At 39.4% G+C, this 19,220-nt stretch overlaps 1 protein-coding gene across 3 annotated transcripts in view; it reads right to left on the reverse strand.

The window, feature by feature from the left end:
- The window catches only part of ATP7A (ATPase copper transporting alpha), a 210,446-nt gene that overhangs the window by 83,901 nt on the left and 107,325 nt on the right, over positions 1–19,220 (reverse strand). For all 3 annotated transcript variants that reach the window (XM_049873291.1, XM_049873290.1, XM_049873292.1), the window contains exon 7: positions 2,084–2,245. In XM_049873291.1, coding sequence (XP_049729248.1) covers positions 2,084–2,245 — 162 coding nt within the window. The remainder of the gene's footprint in view (positions 1–2,083; positions 2,246–19,220) is intronic.

Genomic DNA, 19,220 nt, shown 5'->3' on the forward strand with positions numbered 1-19,220 from the left:
CCTCTGCGCCACCAGGGCTCCCATTAGTCATTAAGGACATGCAAATCAAAACCACAATGAGATACTACTTTACCCCTACTAGGATGGCTATTATGTGCAAAAATGGAAAATAAGTGTTGGGGAGGATGTGGAGAAACTGGAACCCTCATGCACTGCTGGTGGGGTTGTAAAATGGTGCAGCTGCTGAGTAAAACATTTTAGTGGTTCTTCAAAACGTTAAACACAGAAATTTTATATTGCCCAGCAATTCCACTCCTAGTTATATACCCAAAAGAACTGAAAGAATGTTTTATGAAAATGTCTTCTGTGTAACTTTCTCCTAGAAGACCAGTAAGATTGTACCTAGCAAAGTCAGCACAACATCACCAGGACAAAGTCACAGAAGCTTCACAGACACATCCTAATACCCTGAGAGACTAAGCTACCGGGCTGAGGGCTAGGGACCATGGTCTCAGGGGACATCCAGCTCTGTTGGTATAACATAGTCTATAAAGAAAATGTTCTATATCCGACTGTGGTGAGTAGCAACTGGGGTCTGAAAAGCCTGCAAGTGGCCACCTAAGATACCTGTTCCATCTTGGCTGAAGCAAAGGAGAATCAAGATCAATGACAGAAGGGAAATATTAGTCCAAAGGACTAATGGATCACAACTACTATGACCTCCACCAGGCTAAGCCCAGAACAATTAGATGGTGCCTGGTTACCACTACCAACTGCTCTGGCAGGGATTACAATAGAGGGTCCCGGAAGGAGCAGGAGAAAAAGCAGAACAAAATTCGAATTCACACACACAAAAAAGACCAGACTTACTGGTATGAGAGAGACTGAGAGACTGAAGAAACCCCAAGAGTATGGCCCCTGGACACCCTTTTAACTCAGTACTGAAGTCAATCCTGAGGTTGGTTCTTCAGTCAAAGATTAGACAGGTCTATAGGGTCAACGCCAACACACATGAGGGGCGTGCTTCATAGTTCAATCATGTATACAAGACTAATGGACACACCAACCCAAAAGCAAAGACGAGAAGGCAGGAGGGAACAGGAAAACTGGACAAATGGAAAAAGAGAACCTGGGGTGGAGAAGGGGAGAATGTTAATACATAGCAGGGTTGGCAAACAATATCACAAAACAATTTGTGTATTAACTGTTTAATGAGATACTAATTTGCTATGTAAGCTTTCACCAAAATCACAATAAATAAATCACATTAAAAAAAAGAAAAATTGAAAGAAGAGGATTAAAAAAACACTTGTAAACAAATATTCACTGCAGCATTACTCACAATAGTCAAGAGGTGGAAAGTACCCAACAGATGAATGGATAAACAAAATGTGGTATATACAAACAATGGAATATTACTCTGCCATAAAGAGAAATGAAGTCCTGATAACATGCTACAACGTGGATGAACCTTGAAAACATTATGCTGAGTGAAACAGGTCAAATACAAAAGGACAAATATTGTGTAATTCCACTAATATGAAATATCTAGAATATGCAAATACATAGAGACCAAAGTTTATTAGTGGTAACCAGGGGTAGGTAGGAGGGGAAATGGGGAGGTATTGCTTAAGGGATAGAGTTTATGTTAAGGGTGATGAAAAATTTGAAACCAGATAGTGGTGTTGGTAGCATGACATGGTGAACGTAATTAATGTCACCGAATTGTGCATGTAAAAATGGTTCAAATGGCAAATGTTTTGTTATATGTATTTTATCACAATAAAATTTTTAAATAGTCGTTTACTTTGACACAACAAGCAATAAAGCATCTAGCAGGATGCTTTGCTCTCTTAGTGATAATATGAATCTTACTTATAACAAAGTATACTTCCATTTTAAAATATTTTTAAATGATTTATAGCTCTAACTTAACCCTGCTCCTGATTAATAATGTACTACACCTTTGCTGAACTCGTCCTACAAAGACCAAGAAAAAAGGTAGACACATTCACATCAAATTTTGAGACAGATGTTATCTAAAAGGGTCAGATTTTTTTCATTTTCATTCAAAACAGGAGCAATTCAAGACAGTACTGATTGAATACATACAGACATAGAAATACAAAATCTTGGAACTTACTTCAATTGTATGGATAATATCTCTGGGACCAATAATTTCTGGATCATATTTAATATGTGCTTTGTTGGTTGCCAGGGCCACAGAGCAGTAGAAAATCCCTCTGTGTTTTGTGAGGGTAGACTCTATTTTATGAACACAGGAAGCACAAGTCATTCCTCTCACCTGTTAAAGACAAAGGCTTTGTTATTCACAAATACACTTTTTCCTCCATTAAACATGGGGAGACATACTACTTTTAACTAAAAGGACACTTGTAACACCAGATTACCACATAGGATCTTAACTGAACTCTTAATATGTTTCAAATACGATCATTAACCCAAAATATGATCATTAGAATATCATTTTTATACCACATCAAACAAAGTTCTGGTCCCAGCTGTAACAGGCTTGACAGAATTTCAGGATATCATCTAAAAAGTCCCCTTCTTCCTGTCTCTACTGCTCAGTGACAGAGGATTTGACACCTATCATTGTTTCTTGCAACAAACGGCTCGCTTCCTTCTTGATATATTTTTCATCCAGCTTTCAGTATTACTTTTAGCGAGAGTTAATGGGTAGTGTCTAAGTTATCTATAACTTAGCTGCTATAACAGAAATACCCCCTGAAGATTGCTTTAACAAACAGGAATGTATTTTCTCACAGTTTAGGAGGCTAGAGGTCTGAATTCAGGGTGCTAGCTCTAGGGCAAGGCTTTCTTTCTCTGTCAGCTCTGGAGGAGGGTACTTGTCTCTTCGGCTTCTGTTTCCTGGTTCCTTAGAAATCTCCATGTGGCTTGGCATCTCTGCTTTCTCGCTCGTTTAATCTCTTTTATATCTCAAAAGAGGTGTACTCAAGATACACTCTATACTAATCTGGCCTCATTCACATAACAAATACAACCCAATTCCAAATAGGATTATAACTACAGGAATAGAGGTTAGGATTTACAGCACATACTTTGGAGAGTGACAATTCAATCCATAACAGGTAGCAAAAGTTTTTTTGTCTTTGTATGTCTAAAAATGTATTTCACCAATATCTTGAATGAGGTTATAGTTTAATTGGTTATTAAATTCTAAACTGGAGGGGCAGAATCTCTGGAATGACTGTGTGAGGAACTTGGCAAATCCTCTTCCCAAAAAGCAATGACAAAACTATACAGAATTGTCAAAACAACCATTGAAAGACTTTCTAAAGTGACCAAAGAGCATATAAAAAAATTAAGAAACATTTACTCAAGAACATTTACCAAGGGAATACCAGAAAAAATGGTGGAGTAAGAACCTCTGAAAATTATCTCCTTCATAAAAGCAATGAGAAAACTGGCAAAAATTGTCAGTATCAACAGTTCAGAAATCTGGAAATTAAATAAAGTCTTGAAGCAATACAGGAAGCACTTATTCAAGAAATGAATACCAATAAGAACAGTAAACCCCAAAAAACCCAGTGCAAGCTATATGCTATTATAACTTGCCTATTCACATTCCCTTCCTTTCAGCTCCACAGTAGACTTGAAAGCCAACAGACCACAACCATAGTTAAAAAGAAAAAAAAAATTAAAAGATCATGGAATCAATCAGGGGGGCAGAAATGGGTTGGAGATCCTTCAAAGCCACATATCTAGAGAACTGTCATTATTACACCCGTCTGATAATTCCCTGGAAGAGGCCACTTATAAGGATACCTACGTTTGTCCTAACTAGAGCTCAACCAATGCAATAAGCCTTTTTCCTTGGGGGAATTTGTAAAAAAAAAAAAAAATTAATGACAATTATTTAACTTTCTGGCTAAACAGGTAGCGGATAACAGTTGTCTCAAACAAAAGGCTAACCAAAAAGTTTAAAAGCAAAAGCTGAAAAACTGGATGTTCACTGGAGATCCAACATATTTGTGGGAATCTAGAAGGCCACACACCAGCATAGTACTGGGGCCATGTTTAGGGCTGTGCACATGCTCAGAAAAGACCTGAAAAGGCCCTAAGCTCTAACCTCTGGCTCAACTTTATGCGCTGCACAAGCAAGAAGTGAAGGTTAATGCAGAGCTTGCAACTATTAAAACTCTACACAGAACCCATCGACAAAGACTGAGAGACTTCCTGGCTCCAGTCATTTAAGAAAATCTGTGTTCAGTCATTAGTTGATCACTAAAATAACCAAACAGAGGCTTCAGTGGCCACATACAACAAAGAATACAGATTTTATAAAATTAGTTCAGATGCTAGGGGTCCTAAAACATGGCAAAAATAGTATACAAACCATAACTAACAATGTACAAACACCAGAAGAAAAACTAAGAAACTGGGAACTCATAAAAATTAAACACTTATGCTCATCAAAAGACTTCACCAATAGATTAAAAAGAGAACATAAAAACTGGGAAAAAAATTTTGACTACGACATAGCTGACAAGGTCTAATCTCTAAAATTTACAATACTTCGATATCTCAACAACAAAAAGACAAATAATCCAATTAAAAAATGGGCAAAGGACAATAGGAAAGAGATGGAAACAACCCAGATGCCCATCAACAGATGAATGGATAAATAAACTGTGCTACATACACATAGTGGAGTATTACGCAACACTAAAGAACAACGCTGAATCTGTGAAGCATCACATAACATGGATGCACCTGGAGGACATTAAAAAAATTTTTTTTTGGAGGACATTATGCTGAGTGAAATAAGTCAATCACAAAAGGACAAATATTGTATGAGACCACTACTGTAAAAACCCATGAAAAGGTCTGCATACAAAAAGAATCTTTGATGGTTACAAGTGAGGGGAGAGGGTGGGAATGGAAAAACACTTAATAGATAAGCGGTAATTTTGATGAAGGGAAGGGTAAGACCGTACACAATACTAGGGAAGCCAGCAAAGCCTGTATGAGGCAGGGCCACAGTAGCTCCGTAGACAGATCCAAACTCCCTGAGGGACTGAATTGCTGGGCTGAGGACTGTGGCGACCATGGTCTCAGGGAACATCTAGCTCAACTGGCATAACAGAGTTTATAAAGAAAATGTTCTACATTCTACTTTGGTGAGTAGCATCTGGGTCTTCGAAGCCTGTGAGCAGCCATCTAGGATACTCCACTGGTCTCACCCCTTCGAGAGCAAGAAAGAATGAAGAAAACTAAAGACACAGGGAAAGATTAGTCCAAAGGACTAATGGATCATATCTACACCAGACTGAGTCCAGTACATCCAGATGGTGCCTGGCTACCACCACTGACTGCTCTGACAGAGATCACAACAGAGGGGTCCTGGAAAGAGCCGGAGAAAAACGTAGAACAAAATTTTAACCCAAAAGGAAAAACCACACTTGCTGGCCTGAAAGAGACTGGAGAAACCCTGAGAGTGTGGCCCCTGGACACCCTTTCAACTCAGTAATGAGGCCACTCCTGAGGTTCACCCTTCAGCCAAAGATTGAACAGGCCCATGGGACAAAACAAGACTAAAGGGGGGCACCAGCCTTGAGGCGGGGACTGGAAAGTAGAAGAGAACAGGAAAGCTGGCAATAGAGAACCCAGGGTTGAGAAGGGAGGGTGTTGACATGTCATGGGGTTGTTAACCAATGTCATACAACAATGTGTGTACTAACAGTTTGATGAGAAACTAGTTTGTTCTGTAAACCTTCATCTAAAGTTCAATTTAAAAAAAATGGGCAAAGGATGTGAGCAAACACTTCACCAAAGAAGACATTCAGATAGCTAACAGACACGTGAGGAAATGCTCATGATCATGAGCCATTACAGAAATGCAAATCAAAACTACAAAGAGATACCATTATACCCTGACATTACTGGCTGTGTTAGTCATCTAGTATTTGCTGCAACAGAAATACCACAAGTGGATGGCTTTAACAAAGAGAAATTTATTTCCTCACAGTAAAGTAGGCTAAAAGTCCAAATTCAGGGCGTCAGCTTCAGGGGAAGGCATTCTCTTTCTTGTTGGCCTTCTCATCAATCCTCCCCCAGACTAGGAGCTTCTTTGCACAGGAACCCCGGGTTCAAAGGACGCACTCTGCTCCTGGCACTGCTTTCTTGGTGGTATGAGGTTCCCAACTCTCTGCTTGCTTCCCTTTCCTTTTATCTCTTAAGAGATAAAATGTGGTGCAGGCCAAACCCCAAGGAAACTCCCTTTACACTGGATCAGGAGGTGACATGAGTAAGGGTGGTGTTACAATGCCACCCTAATCCTCTTTAGCATAAAATTACAATCACAATATGGAGGACAACGATACAATACCGGGAATCATGGCCTAACCAAGTTGACACAGATTTTTGGGGGACACAATTCAATCCATGACACTGCCACTAATCAAAAAAAAAACAGAAAATAACAAATGTTGGAGAGGTTAAAGGGAGTTCGAAACTCTTATGCACTGCTGGTGGAATGCAAAATGGTACAACCACTTTGGAAAATGATGTAGCACTTCCTTAAAAAGCTAGAAAGAGAAATACCATACGATCCAGCAATCCCAGTCTTAGGAATACATCCTAGAGAAGTAAGAGCCATCACACAAATAGACATATGAACACCCATGTTCATTGCAGCATTATTCACAATAGCAAAAAGATGGAAACAACCTAAGTGCCCATCAGCAGATGAATGAATAAACAAATTATGGTACACACACACAGTGGAATACTATGCAAAGATGGAGAACAATGATGAATCCGTGAAACACCTCACACCATGGATGAAACTTCAGGGCATTACGCTGAGTAAAATAAGTCAACCACAGAATAGTAAATATTGTATGAGACCACTATTACAAAAACTCAAGAAAAGGTTTACACCCAGAAAAAAACATTTTTTGAAGGTTACGAGGGTAGGGAGGGGCAGGGAAAATCATTAACTAGATAGTAGAAAAGTATACTTTGGTCAAGGGAAAGACAATACACAATATACAGGAAGTCAGCACAACTTGACCAAGGCAAAGTCATAGAAGTTTTCCAAATGCATTCAAACAACTTGACAGACTTAGTTGTTGGGGCCAAGGGCTGGGAACCATAGTCTCGGGGCACATTTAGGTCAATTGGCATAACAAAGTTCATAAAGAAAATGTTCTACATCCTACTTTGGTGAGTAACATCTGGGGTCTTAAAAGCTTGTGAGCAGCCATCTAAGATACATCTATTGGTCCCATCCCATCCAGAGCAAAGAAGAAAACCAAAGACACTAGGTAAATATTACCCAGAGGACTGAAGGACCACATGAACCACAGCCTCCACCAGCCTGAGCCCAGAAGAACTAGATAGTAACCAGCTACCACCACTGACTGCTCTAACAGGGATCACAACAGAGAGTTCTAAAGAGAGTGGGAGAAAAATGTAGAACAAAATTCAAATTCACAAAAAAGACCAGACTTACTAGTCTGACAGAGATTGTAGGAACCCCGGAGGCTATGGCCCCCAGACACTCTGCTAACCCAGAACTGAAACCACTCCCAAAGCCTGTTTTTCAGACAAAAATTAGACAGGCCTATAAAACAAACAATAACACACGTGAGGAACATGCTTCTTAGTTCAATCAAATACATGAAACCAAATGGACAACTCCTGTCCAAAAGCACGATAAGAAGGCAGGAAAGGGACAGGAAAACTGCAAGAACGGACACAGGGAACCCGGGGTGGACAGGGGGAGAGTGCTGTCACATTGTGGGGATCGCAACCAATGTCAAAAAAACAATAGGTATACAAACTTTGAGTGAGAAAAAAAAATTATGACAAAAAGAAATAACAGCAAACAGTAACAACAACAAATCTTGAAAGGAGGGGCAGGGGTAGACTCTGTTCTCCAAAGCTGCTATATTATTTAAAATATCCAGCTTTCAATAAAAAACTAAGAGGCATGTAAAGAAACAAGAAAGTATAGTCAATACACAGAGAAAATAACAATTAATAGGAACTGTCTCTGAGGAAGCCTAAATGTTGAAATTATTAGACAAATATTTATATCAGCTATTTTAAATATGTTCAAAGAACTAAAGAAAACCATGGGTAAAGAATTAAAGGAAAGTATGAGAATGGCCTCTCACCAAATAGAGAATATCAATAAAGAAACAGAAATTATAAGAAAGTATCAAATAGAAAGCCTTTAGTTTAAAAGTACAATAAATGAAATAAAAAGCAATGCCTAGAGGGAAATTTATAGTTGTAAACACCTACATTAAAAGAGAAGAAAGACCTCAAATCTAACCTTCCACCTTAAATACTGGAAAAAAAATTTTTTTTAATCTAAGATAAGGTGAAGAAAAGAAATAATAAAGATTAGAGCAGAAATTAATGAAATAGAGAATGCAAAAATAACAAAGTATTAAAACCAAAGTTGGTTCTTTTAAAAGATTGACAAAATTGACAAATATCTGGCTACACTGATCAAGAAAAAAGAGAGAAGACCAAAATTATTTAAATAGGAGTACAAGAGGAGACATTACTATTGACGTTACAGAAGGAAAAAGAATTGTAAGAGAATATACTATGAACAATTAATTGTATGAAAACAAGTTAGATAACCAAAACGAAATTAATAAAACCTAGAAAGACACAAACTACTGAAATTGACTGAAGAAGAAATAAATTATTTGGATATACATATAACAACTAAGGAGGCTGACTTAGTAATCAAAAAACTTTCCACGAAGAAGAGCGCAGAACCAGACGGCTTCCCTGGAAAATTCTATCAATTATTTAAAGAAGAATTATCACCAATTTTTCACAAACTCTTCCAAAAAACAGAAGTGGAGGTAATACTTCCTAACTCATTCTATGAGGTCATTCTTGCTGATAACAAAACCAAACAAGACATATAAGAAAGCTACAGAGCAATATCCCTTATGAATATAGATGCAGACATCCTTAACAAAATACCAACAAACTACTCCAACGATATATAAAAAAGCACCGTACACCATAATCAAGAGGGATTTATCACAAGTACGCAAAGTTAATTCAGTGTATAAAATAAATAAATGTAATTTCTTGTTGTTGTTACATGTCGTTGAGTCGTTTCCGACTCATAGCAATCCTATGTACAACAGAACTAAACACTGCCCAGTCCTGCACCATCCTCACAGTCGTTATGCTTGAGCCCACTGTTGCAGCCAGTGTCAATCCACCTTGTTGAGGGTCTTCCCCTTTTGGTTCACCCTCTACTTTACCAAGAATGGTGTCCTTCTCCAGAGACTGATACCCCTGGTAACATGGCCAAAATACGCCAGATATAGTCTCACCATCCTTGTTTCTAAGGAGTACTCTGGTTGCACTTCTTCCAAGATAGGTTTGTTCATACTTTTAGCAGTCCATGGTATTTTCAATATTCTTCACCAACCCACAATTCAAAGGCGTCCGTTCTTCTTCAGTCCTCCTTATTTATCGTCCAGCTTTCACATGCATATGAAACAACTGAAAACACCACGGCGTGACTCAGATGCAACTTAGTCTTCAAGGCGACATCTTTACTTTTTAACACTTTAAAGAAGTCTTTTGCAGCAGATTTGCCCAATACGATGCGTCTTTGATTTCTTGACTTCTGCTTCCAAGGGTGTTGATTGTGGATCCAAGTAAAATGAAAACCTTGACAATTTCAATCATTTCCCTCTTTACCATGACGTTGCTTATTGGTCCAGTTGTGAAGTTTTTTTTTTATGTTGAAGTTTAATCCATACTGAGGGCCAAGGGCTTTGATCTTCATCAGTATAACTGCTTCAAGTTCTCTTCACTATCAGAAAGTAAGGTTCTGTCATCTGCATAATGCAGATCCTTAATGAGTCTTCCTCTAATCCTGATGCCTCATTCTTCTTCATATAGTCCAGCTTCTCAGATTATTTGCTCAGCATACAGATTGAATAGGTATGGTGAAAGGTTACAACCCTGATGCACACCTTTCCTGAATTTAAACCACGAAGTTATCCCCTTGTTCCGTCCAAACTGCCTCTTCATCTATGTATAGTTCCTCAGGAGCACAACTAAGTGTTCTGGAATTCCCATTCTTCGCAACGTTACCAGTAATTTGTTATAATCCACACGGTCCAATGCCTTTGTATAGTCAATAAAACACAGGAAAACATCTTTCTGGTATTCTCTGCTTTCAGCCAGGGTCCATCTGACATCAGCAATGATATCTCTTGTTCCACAACCTCTTCTGAATCCAGCTTGAATTTCTGGCAGTTCCCTGTAGATATACTGCTGCAGCCACTTTTCAATGCTCTTCAGCAAAATTTTACTTGCATGTGATATGAATGATATGTTTGATAATTTCCATATTCACTTGGATTACCTTTCTTGAGAATAGGCACAAATATGGATCTCTTCCAGTCAGTTGGCCAGGTAACTGTCTTCCAATTTTCTTGGCATAGATTCCTGAAGCCTTGTTTTTTGCCAAAGCCTCTACTTTACTGCACCTTGGATTTCTTCCTTCAGTACCATCAGTTCCTGATCATATGCTATCTCCTGAAATGGCTGAACATCAACCAATTCTTTTTGGTAGTGACTGCATATTCCTTCTATCTTCTTTTGATGCTTCCTGCATCGTTTAATGTTTTCCCCGTAGAATTCTTCAATATTGCAACTCGAGGCTTGAATTTTTTCTTCAGTTCTTTCAGGGTGAGAAATGCCGAAAATGTTCTTCCCTTTTGGTTTTCCATCACCAGGTCTTTGCACGTCATCATGACACATTACTTGTCTACTCAAGCTGCCCTTTGAAATCTTCGGTTCATTTCTTTTACTTCATCATTTCTTCCTTTTGCTTTAGGTACTCGAAGTTCAAGAGCAAGTTTCGGAGGATCTTCTGACATCCATTTTGATCTTTTCTTTCTTTCCTGTCTTTTTAAAGACCTCTTGCTTTCTTCACGTATGCTGTCCTTGATGTCATTCCACAACTCGTCTAGTCTTCAGTCATCAGTGATCAATGCATCAAATCTATTCTTGAGATGGTCTCTCAATTCAGTTGGGATATACTCAAGGTTGTACTTTGGCTCTCGTTGACTTCTTCCAATTTTCATCAGCTTCAACTTTAACTTGCATATGAGCAATTGATGGCCTGTTACACAGTGGGCCCCTGGCCTTGTTCTGACTGATGATATTGAGCTTTTCCATCGTCCCTTTCCACAGATGTAGTTGATTTGATTCCTGTATATTCCATCTGGTGAGGTCCATGTGTATAATTACCGTTTATGTTGGTGAAAAAAGGTATTTGCAATGAAGAAGTCGTTGGTCTTGCAATATTCTATCATGTGATCTCCAGCATCATTTCTATCACCAAGGCTATATTTTCTAACTACCACTCCTTCTTTCTTTCCAACTTTCACATTCCAATCAGCAGTAATTATCAATACATTCTGACAGCATATTCGATCAATTTCAGACTGTAGAAGTTGCTAAAAATCTCCAATTTCTTCATCTTTGGCCTTAGTGGTTGGTGCATAAATTTGATAATAGTCCTATTAACTGGTCTTCCTTATAGACGTATAGGTATTATCCTATCGTTGACAGCGTTCTACTTCAGGATAGATCTTGAAATGTTCTTTTTGACAATGAATGCAATGCCACTCGTCTTCAAGTTATCATTCCCAGCATAGTAGACCATATGATTGTTCAATTCAAAATAACCAATATCGGTCCATTTCTCTATACAAAAGCAGGACAATGAATAAGGAAGACTGAAGAAGAACTGACATCTTTGAATTGTGGTGTTGGCGAAGAATACTGGATATACCATGGACTGCCAAAAGAATGAACAAATCTGTCTTGGAAGAAGTAAAACCAGAATGCACCTTAGACGCAAGGATGGTGAGACTATGTCTCACATACACTGGACACGTTATCAGGAGGCATCGGTCCCTGGAGGACATTCTACTGCATAAAGTAGAGGGTCAGCGAAAAAGAGGAAGAGCCTCAACAAGATAGATTGTACACGTGGCTGCAACAATGGACTCAAGCGTAACAACTGTGAGAATAGCGCAGGGCCAGGCAGTGTTTCATTCTGTTATACATAGGGTCTCTATGAGTCGGAAATGACTTAACGGCACCTAACAACAACAGTCCATTTCAGCTCACCAATGCTTAGGATAGTAATCTTTATGCACTTCATTTTTTATGATTTCTGGTTTTCCTAGTTTCATACTTCATACATTCCACATTCAGATTGTTAATGCTTGTTTGCTCCTGTTTCTTCTCATTTTGAGTCATGCTACATCAAAGAATGAAGGTCCCGAAAGCTTGACTCCACCCACGACATTAAGGTGGACTCTACTCTGAGGAGACAGCTCTTCCCCAGTCTTATTTTGAGTGCCTTCCAACCTGAGGGGCTCATCTTCCAGTACTATGTCAGACAATGTTTCGCCGCTATTCGTAAGGTTTTCACTGGCTAATTCTTTTCAGAAGTAGACTGCCGGGTCCTTCGTCCTCATCTTAGTCTGGAAGTTCAGCTGAAATCTGTCTGCCACGGGTGACCCTGCTGGTATATGAATACAGGTGGCATAGCTCCCACCATCACAGCAACACAGAAGCCCCCACAGTATGACAAACTGACAGACACATGGGGGAATAAATGTAATACACCATATTTAATAGAATAAATGACAAAAACCACATGAATATCTCAATTCACACAGGAAAAGCATTTGTCAAAATTCAAAATCCCTTCATAGCAAAAACACCCAACAAACTGGGAATAGAAAAGAACTTCCTCAACCTGATACAGGAATCAAGGCTGTGTAGTACCAGCATAAAGGAAAGACATATAGATCAATGCAGTAGAACTGAGAATCCAGAAGTAAATTCTTACATTACCATTAAATTGATTTTTTAAAATAATTTATTAGGGGAAGTCAGCATAACTAGACTAATCCAAAAGCTAAGAAGTTTCCTGAATACAAACAAACAATTTGAGAGACAGAGTAGCAGGGGCAGGGGTCTGGAGACCATGGTTTCATGGGACATCTAGGTCAACTGGCATAACAAAGTTTATTAAGAAAACGTTCTGCATCCCACTTTGGTGAGTGACGTCTGGGGTCTTAAAAGCTAGCAAGTGGCCATCTAAGATGCATCAACTGGTCTCAATGCTGCTAGAGCAAAGGAGAATGAAGAACACCAAAGATACAAGGAAAATCCGAGCCCAAAAGAAAGAGCCACATAAACCAGAGACTCTATCAGCCTGAGACCAGAAAAACTAGATGGTACCCAGCTACCACCAATGACTTCCCTGACAGGAAACATAACAGACAATCCCCAATGGAGCAGAAGAAAAGTGGGATGTATACCTGAAAGTCTAGGAAAAAGACCAGGCTTAATGGTCTGACTGAGACTGGAGGGACCCCAGAGGTCATGGTCCCCAGACCCTCTGTTAGCCCAAAACTAAAACCACTCCCCAAAACAACTCTTCAAACAAAGATTAAACTGGACTATAAGACATAAAATGGTACTGGTGAGGAGTTTGCTTCTTAGCACAAGTAGACACATGAGTCTACGTGGGCAGCTCCTATCAAGGTGACATGAAAAGGCAGAGGAGGACAGGAGCTGGCTGAATGGACATGGGAAATACAGGGTGGGGAGAAGGAGTGTGCTGTCACATTATAGGGAGAGCAACTAGGGTCACATGACAATGTGTGTAAGTTTTTCTGTGAGAAACTGACTTGAATTGTAAACTTTCACTTAAAGCACAATTTAAAAATAATAATAATTTAGGGTTGTGCACCCCCACGTGTCTCTCAGTTTGTCGTACTGTGCGGGCTTGTGTGTTGCTGTGAGGCTGGAAGCTATGCCACTGGTATTCAGCTAACAGCAGGGTCACCCATGGAGGACAGGTTTCAGCTGAGCTTCCAGACTAAGACAGATTAGGAAGAAGGACCCGGAAGTCTACTTCTGAAAAGCATTAGCCAGTGAAAACCTTATGAATAGCAGCGGAACACTGTCTGATATAGTGCTGGAAGATGAACCCCCCAGGTAGGAAGGCATTCAAAAGATGATTGGGGAAGAGCTGCCTCCTCAAAGTAGAGTCGACCTTAATGACATGGATGGAGTAAAGCTTTCGGGACCTTCATTTGCTGATATGGCACGACTCAAAATGAGAAGAAACAGCTGCAGACATCCATTAATAATTGGAACCTGGAATGTACGAAGCATGAATCTAGGAAAATTGGAAATCGTCAAAAATGAAATGGAACGCATAAACATCGATATCCTAGGCATTAGTGAGCTGAATTGGACTGGTATCGGCTATTTTGAATCAGACAACCATATAGTCTACTATGCTGGGAATAACAACTCGAAAAGGAATGGTGTTGCATTCATCATTAAAAAGAATGTTTCAAGATCTACCCTGAAGTACAATGCTATAAGTACCAGGATAATATCCACATGCCTACAAGGAAGACCAGTTAATACGACTATTATTCAAATTTACGCACCAACCACTAGGGCCAAAGATGAAGAAATGGAAGATTTTTACCAGCTGCTGCAGTCTGAAATTGATCAAACATGCAATCAAGATGCATTGATAATTACTGGCGATTGGAATTGAGAGTTGGAAACGAAGAAGGATCAGTAGTTGGGAAATATGGCCTTGATGACAGAAACAATGTTGGAGATCGAGTGATAGAATTCTGCAGGACCAACGACTTCTTCATTGCAAATACCTTCTTTCACCAACATAAACAGCAACTATACACATGGACCTCGCCCGATGGAACACACAGAAATCAAACTGACTACATCTATGGAAAGAGATGATGGAAAAGCTCAATATCATCAGTCAGAACACGGCCAGGGACCGACTGTGTAACAGACCATCAATTGCTCATATGCAAGGTCAAGCTAAAACTGAAGAAAATCAGAGCAAGTCCACGAGAGCCAAAATATGACCCTGAGTATATACCACCTGAATTTAGAGACCATCTGAAGAACAGATTTGACGCATTGAACGCTAGTGACCAAAGACCAGACGAGTTGTGGAATGACATCGAGGACATCATCCATGAAGAAAGCAAGAGGTCATTGAAAAGACAAGAAAGAAAGAAAGGACCAAGATGGAGGTCAGAGGAGACTCTGAAACTTGCTCTTGAGCATCAAGCACCTAAGGCAAAAGGGAGAACTGATGAAGTAAAAGAACTGAACAGAAGATTTCAAAGGGCCTCTTGAGAAGACAAAGTAAAGTATTGTAATGACATGTGCAAAGAGCTGGAGATGGAAAACCAAAAGGGAAGAACACGCTCGGCATTTCTCAAGCTGAAAGAACTGAAGAAAAAATTCAAGCCTCGAGTTGCAATAGTGAAGGATTCCATGGGGAGAATACTAAACGACGCAGGAAGCAACAGAAGAAGATGGAAGGAATACACAGAGTCATTATACCAAAAAGAATTAGTCGATGTTCAACTATTTCAAGAGGTGGCATATGATCAGGAACTGATGGTCCTGAAGGAAGAAGTCCAAGCTGCTCTGAAGGCATTGGCGAAAAACAAGACTCCAGGAATTGATGGAATATCAATTAAGATGTTTCAACAAACAGATGCAGTGCTGGAGGTGCTCACTCATCTATGCCAAGAAATATGGAAGACAGCTTCCTGGCCAACTGACTGGAAGAGATCCATATTTATGCCTATTCCCAAGAAAGGTGATCCAACCGAATGTGAAAATTATAGAACAATATCAATATCACACGCAAACAAAATTTTGCTGAAGATCATTCAAAAACGGCTGCAGCAGTATATCGACAGGGAACTGCCAGAAATTCAGGCCGGTTTCAGAATAGAACGTGGAACCAGGGATATTATTGCTGATGTCAGATGGATCCTGGCTGAAATAAAGAATACCAGAAGGATGTTTACCTGTGTTTTATTGACTATGCAAAGGCATTTGACTGTGTGGATCATAACAAACTATGGATAACACTGCGAAGAATGGGAATTCCAGAACACTTAATTGTGCTCATGAGAAACCTTTAAATAGATCAAGAGGCAGTTGTTCGGACAGAACAAGGGGATGCTGATTGGTTTAAAGTCAGGAGAGGTGTGCGTCAGGGTTGTATCCTTTCACCATACCAATTTAATCTGTATGCCGAACAAATAATACGAGAAGTGGGACTATATGAAGAAGAATGGGGCATCAGGATTGGAGGAAGACTCATTAACAACCTGCATTATGCAGATGACACAACCTTGCTTGCTGAATGTGAGGAGGACTTGAAGCACTTACTACTGAAGATTAAAGACCACAGCCCTCAGTATGGATTGCACCTCAACATAAAGAAAATAAAAATCCTCACAACTGGGCCAATGAGCAACATCATGATAAACGGAGAAAAGATTGAAGTTGGCAAGGATTTCGTTTTACTTGGATCCACAATCAACAGCCATGGAAGCTGTAGTTAAGAAATCAAAAGACGCATTGCATTGGGTAAATCTGCTGCAAAAGACCTCTTCAAAGTGTTGAAGAGCAAAGGTGTCACCCTGAAGACTAAGGTGCGCCTGACCCAAGACATGGTATTTTCAATCACATCATATGCATGTGAAAGCTGGACAATGAATAAGGAAGACCGAAGAAGAGTTGACACCTTTGAATTGTGGTGTTGGCGAAGAATATTGAACATACCACGGACTGCCAAAAGAACAAACAAATCTGTCTTGGAAGAAGTACAGCCAGAATGCTCCTTAGAGGCAAGGATGGCAGGACTGCGTCTTACATACTTTGGGCACGTTGTCAGGAGGGATCAGTCCCTGGAGAAGGACATCATACTTGGCAGAGTACAGGGTCAGCCGAAAAGAGGAAGACCCTCAGTGAGGTGGATTGACACAATGGCTGCAACAAGGAGCTCAAGCATAACAATGATTGTAGGGATGGCGCAGGACCGGGCAGTGTTTCCTTCTGTTGTACATAGGGTCGCTATGAGTCGGAACTGACTCGACAGCACCTAACAACAACAACAAGGGTTGTGCAACAATTTTCACCCTCCTTTTCTGAGATGTTCCTCCCCAATTAATATAAACTCGCTGACTCCTAAGCTTCCTATATAATCTTTCTAGTTGCTGTTGTCAATTTGGTCCCACATAAAAACATAATGTTAAGGCAGACACTCTTTACTAGTTAAGCTAAACTATTGCTTTGTTTTAGGAAGACTTCAGGTGATTATCTTAGGGCAATAGTTTCATGGGGTTCATCCAGCCTCCATGGTTCTACAAATCTGGATTGCATGATAATTTGAAATTCTGCTCGGCATGTTTCCTTTTGATCAGGATTATTCTATAAAATTTTTTTACTGAAATGTTCAGTAATGGTAACTGGGCACCGTCCAGTTCTCCTGGTAATGGAGGCAGATGTTCCTGGAGACAATTAGCCACATATTCCATTTCCTGCGCCTATTTCTGACTCCCCTTCTTCCTTTGTTGCTGCAGGCTAAAAGAGATCAATTGCTGTGCTTTGGATGGCTGTTTGAGAGCTTTTAAGACCATAGGCACTATGCAATGAACTAGATGGTAGAACAGAAGCACTAAACGTGTTATTAGGCCAATTAATTGGGATGTACCATGAAATCATGACCCTAAACTTCCACAACAAGGAACCAAATTCCATGAGGTGTTTGGTTATTCTTAAGCAGCCTCAGCAGCTACTTTTTTTGTCATTGCTGTAAATATATCTATCACACAATCTTTGCCAGTTCAACTTTTTAGAGGTGTACAAGCTATTGACAGCAATTACATTAACCTTCTCTGCAACCCTGCCCTTAATCAATGCGATTATTCCATCACCATAAACCAAAACTCTGTAATTCAAAAGTAATAACCTCTTTCTCACTTCCCTCCCATCCCTGGTAAACACTAATACACATTGGTCTCTACATTTGCCTGTTCTTGTCTTTTTATATAAGTGAGGTCACACAATATTCATCCTTTTGTGATTGACTTATTTCACTTAGTATAATATCTTCAAGCTCCATCCATACTGTAGCATGTATCAAGACTTCATGTCTCTTACTGGTTGAGTAGTATTCCATTGCACGTAAGTACCACATTTTGTTTATTCATTCTTCTGTTGATGGCCATTTGGGTTGTTTCCACCTTTTGGCTGTTGGGAATAGTGCTGCAATGAACATTGGTGTACGAGTATTTAGGTCTCTACTTTCAAGTCTTTTGGGTATACACCTAGGAATGGTAGCTCTATTTCTAGTTTTCTGAGGAATCATAATACTGTTTTCCACAACGGCTGCACCATTTTGCATTACCCATTGGATAAGGGTTCCAGTTTCTCCACGCTGTAGCCTATGTTTGTTATTTTCTTTCTTTATTTCTTTTTTTTAATCTTAGCCATCCTAGCAGAAGTGAAAATACTCTGTTTCCAAATATATTCTCCAGATCAGCAGCTTGTCTTGTCACTTTTTTGGTAAAGTCTTTTGATGAACGTTTTTAAAGAGACACTTTTTTTCCCATTGAATGGACTTAGCACCCCTGTCAAAAATCAGTTGACCACAGATGTGTGGATTTATATCTGGACTCTCAATTCTATTCCATTGGTTGATGTGCCTATTGTTATACCAGTATCACGCTATTCTGATTACTGTAGCTGTATAATATCTTTTAAAATCAGGGAGTGTGTGAGTCCTCCTACTTTTTTCTCCTCTTTCAACATTGCTTCAGCTATTTGGGGCCTCTTGCCATTCCATATAATGTTGAGGATTGGTTTTTCCATTTCCATAAAGAAGGCTGCTGGAATCTTGATCGAGATTGCTTTGAATCTATAGATCACTTTGGGTAGTACTGACATCTTAATAATATTAAGTCTTCCAATCCTGAACATGGAACATGGAACATTTTCCATTTACTTAAGCCACCTTTAATCCCTTTCACCAAGTCTTATAATTTTCATCGTATAAGTCCTTCACATCCCTGGTTAGATTTATTCCTAGTTATTTTATTCTCTTACATACTATTGTGAATGGAATCATTTCCCTAATTTCCCTTTCTGATTTCTCATTGCTAGTGTATAGAAACGCAACTGATTTTTTTGTTGCTGTTGTTGACCTTATACCCTGCACTTTGCTAAATGCCTTTATTAGCTCTAGAAGTTTTCTTATGTACTCTTAAGGATTTTCTACATCATGTCATCTGTGACTAGAGATAATTTTACTTCTTCTTTTCTAATCCGAATAGCTTTTATTTCTT

The sequence above is a fragment of the Elephas maximus genome, chromosome X (assembly GCF_024166365.1).
Source record: "Elephas maximus indicus isolate mEleMax1 chromosome X, mEleMax1 primary haplotype, whole genome shotgun sequence".
Lineage (NCBI taxonomy): Eukaryota > Metazoa > Chordata > Mammalia > Proboscidea > Elephantidae > Elephas > Elephas maximus.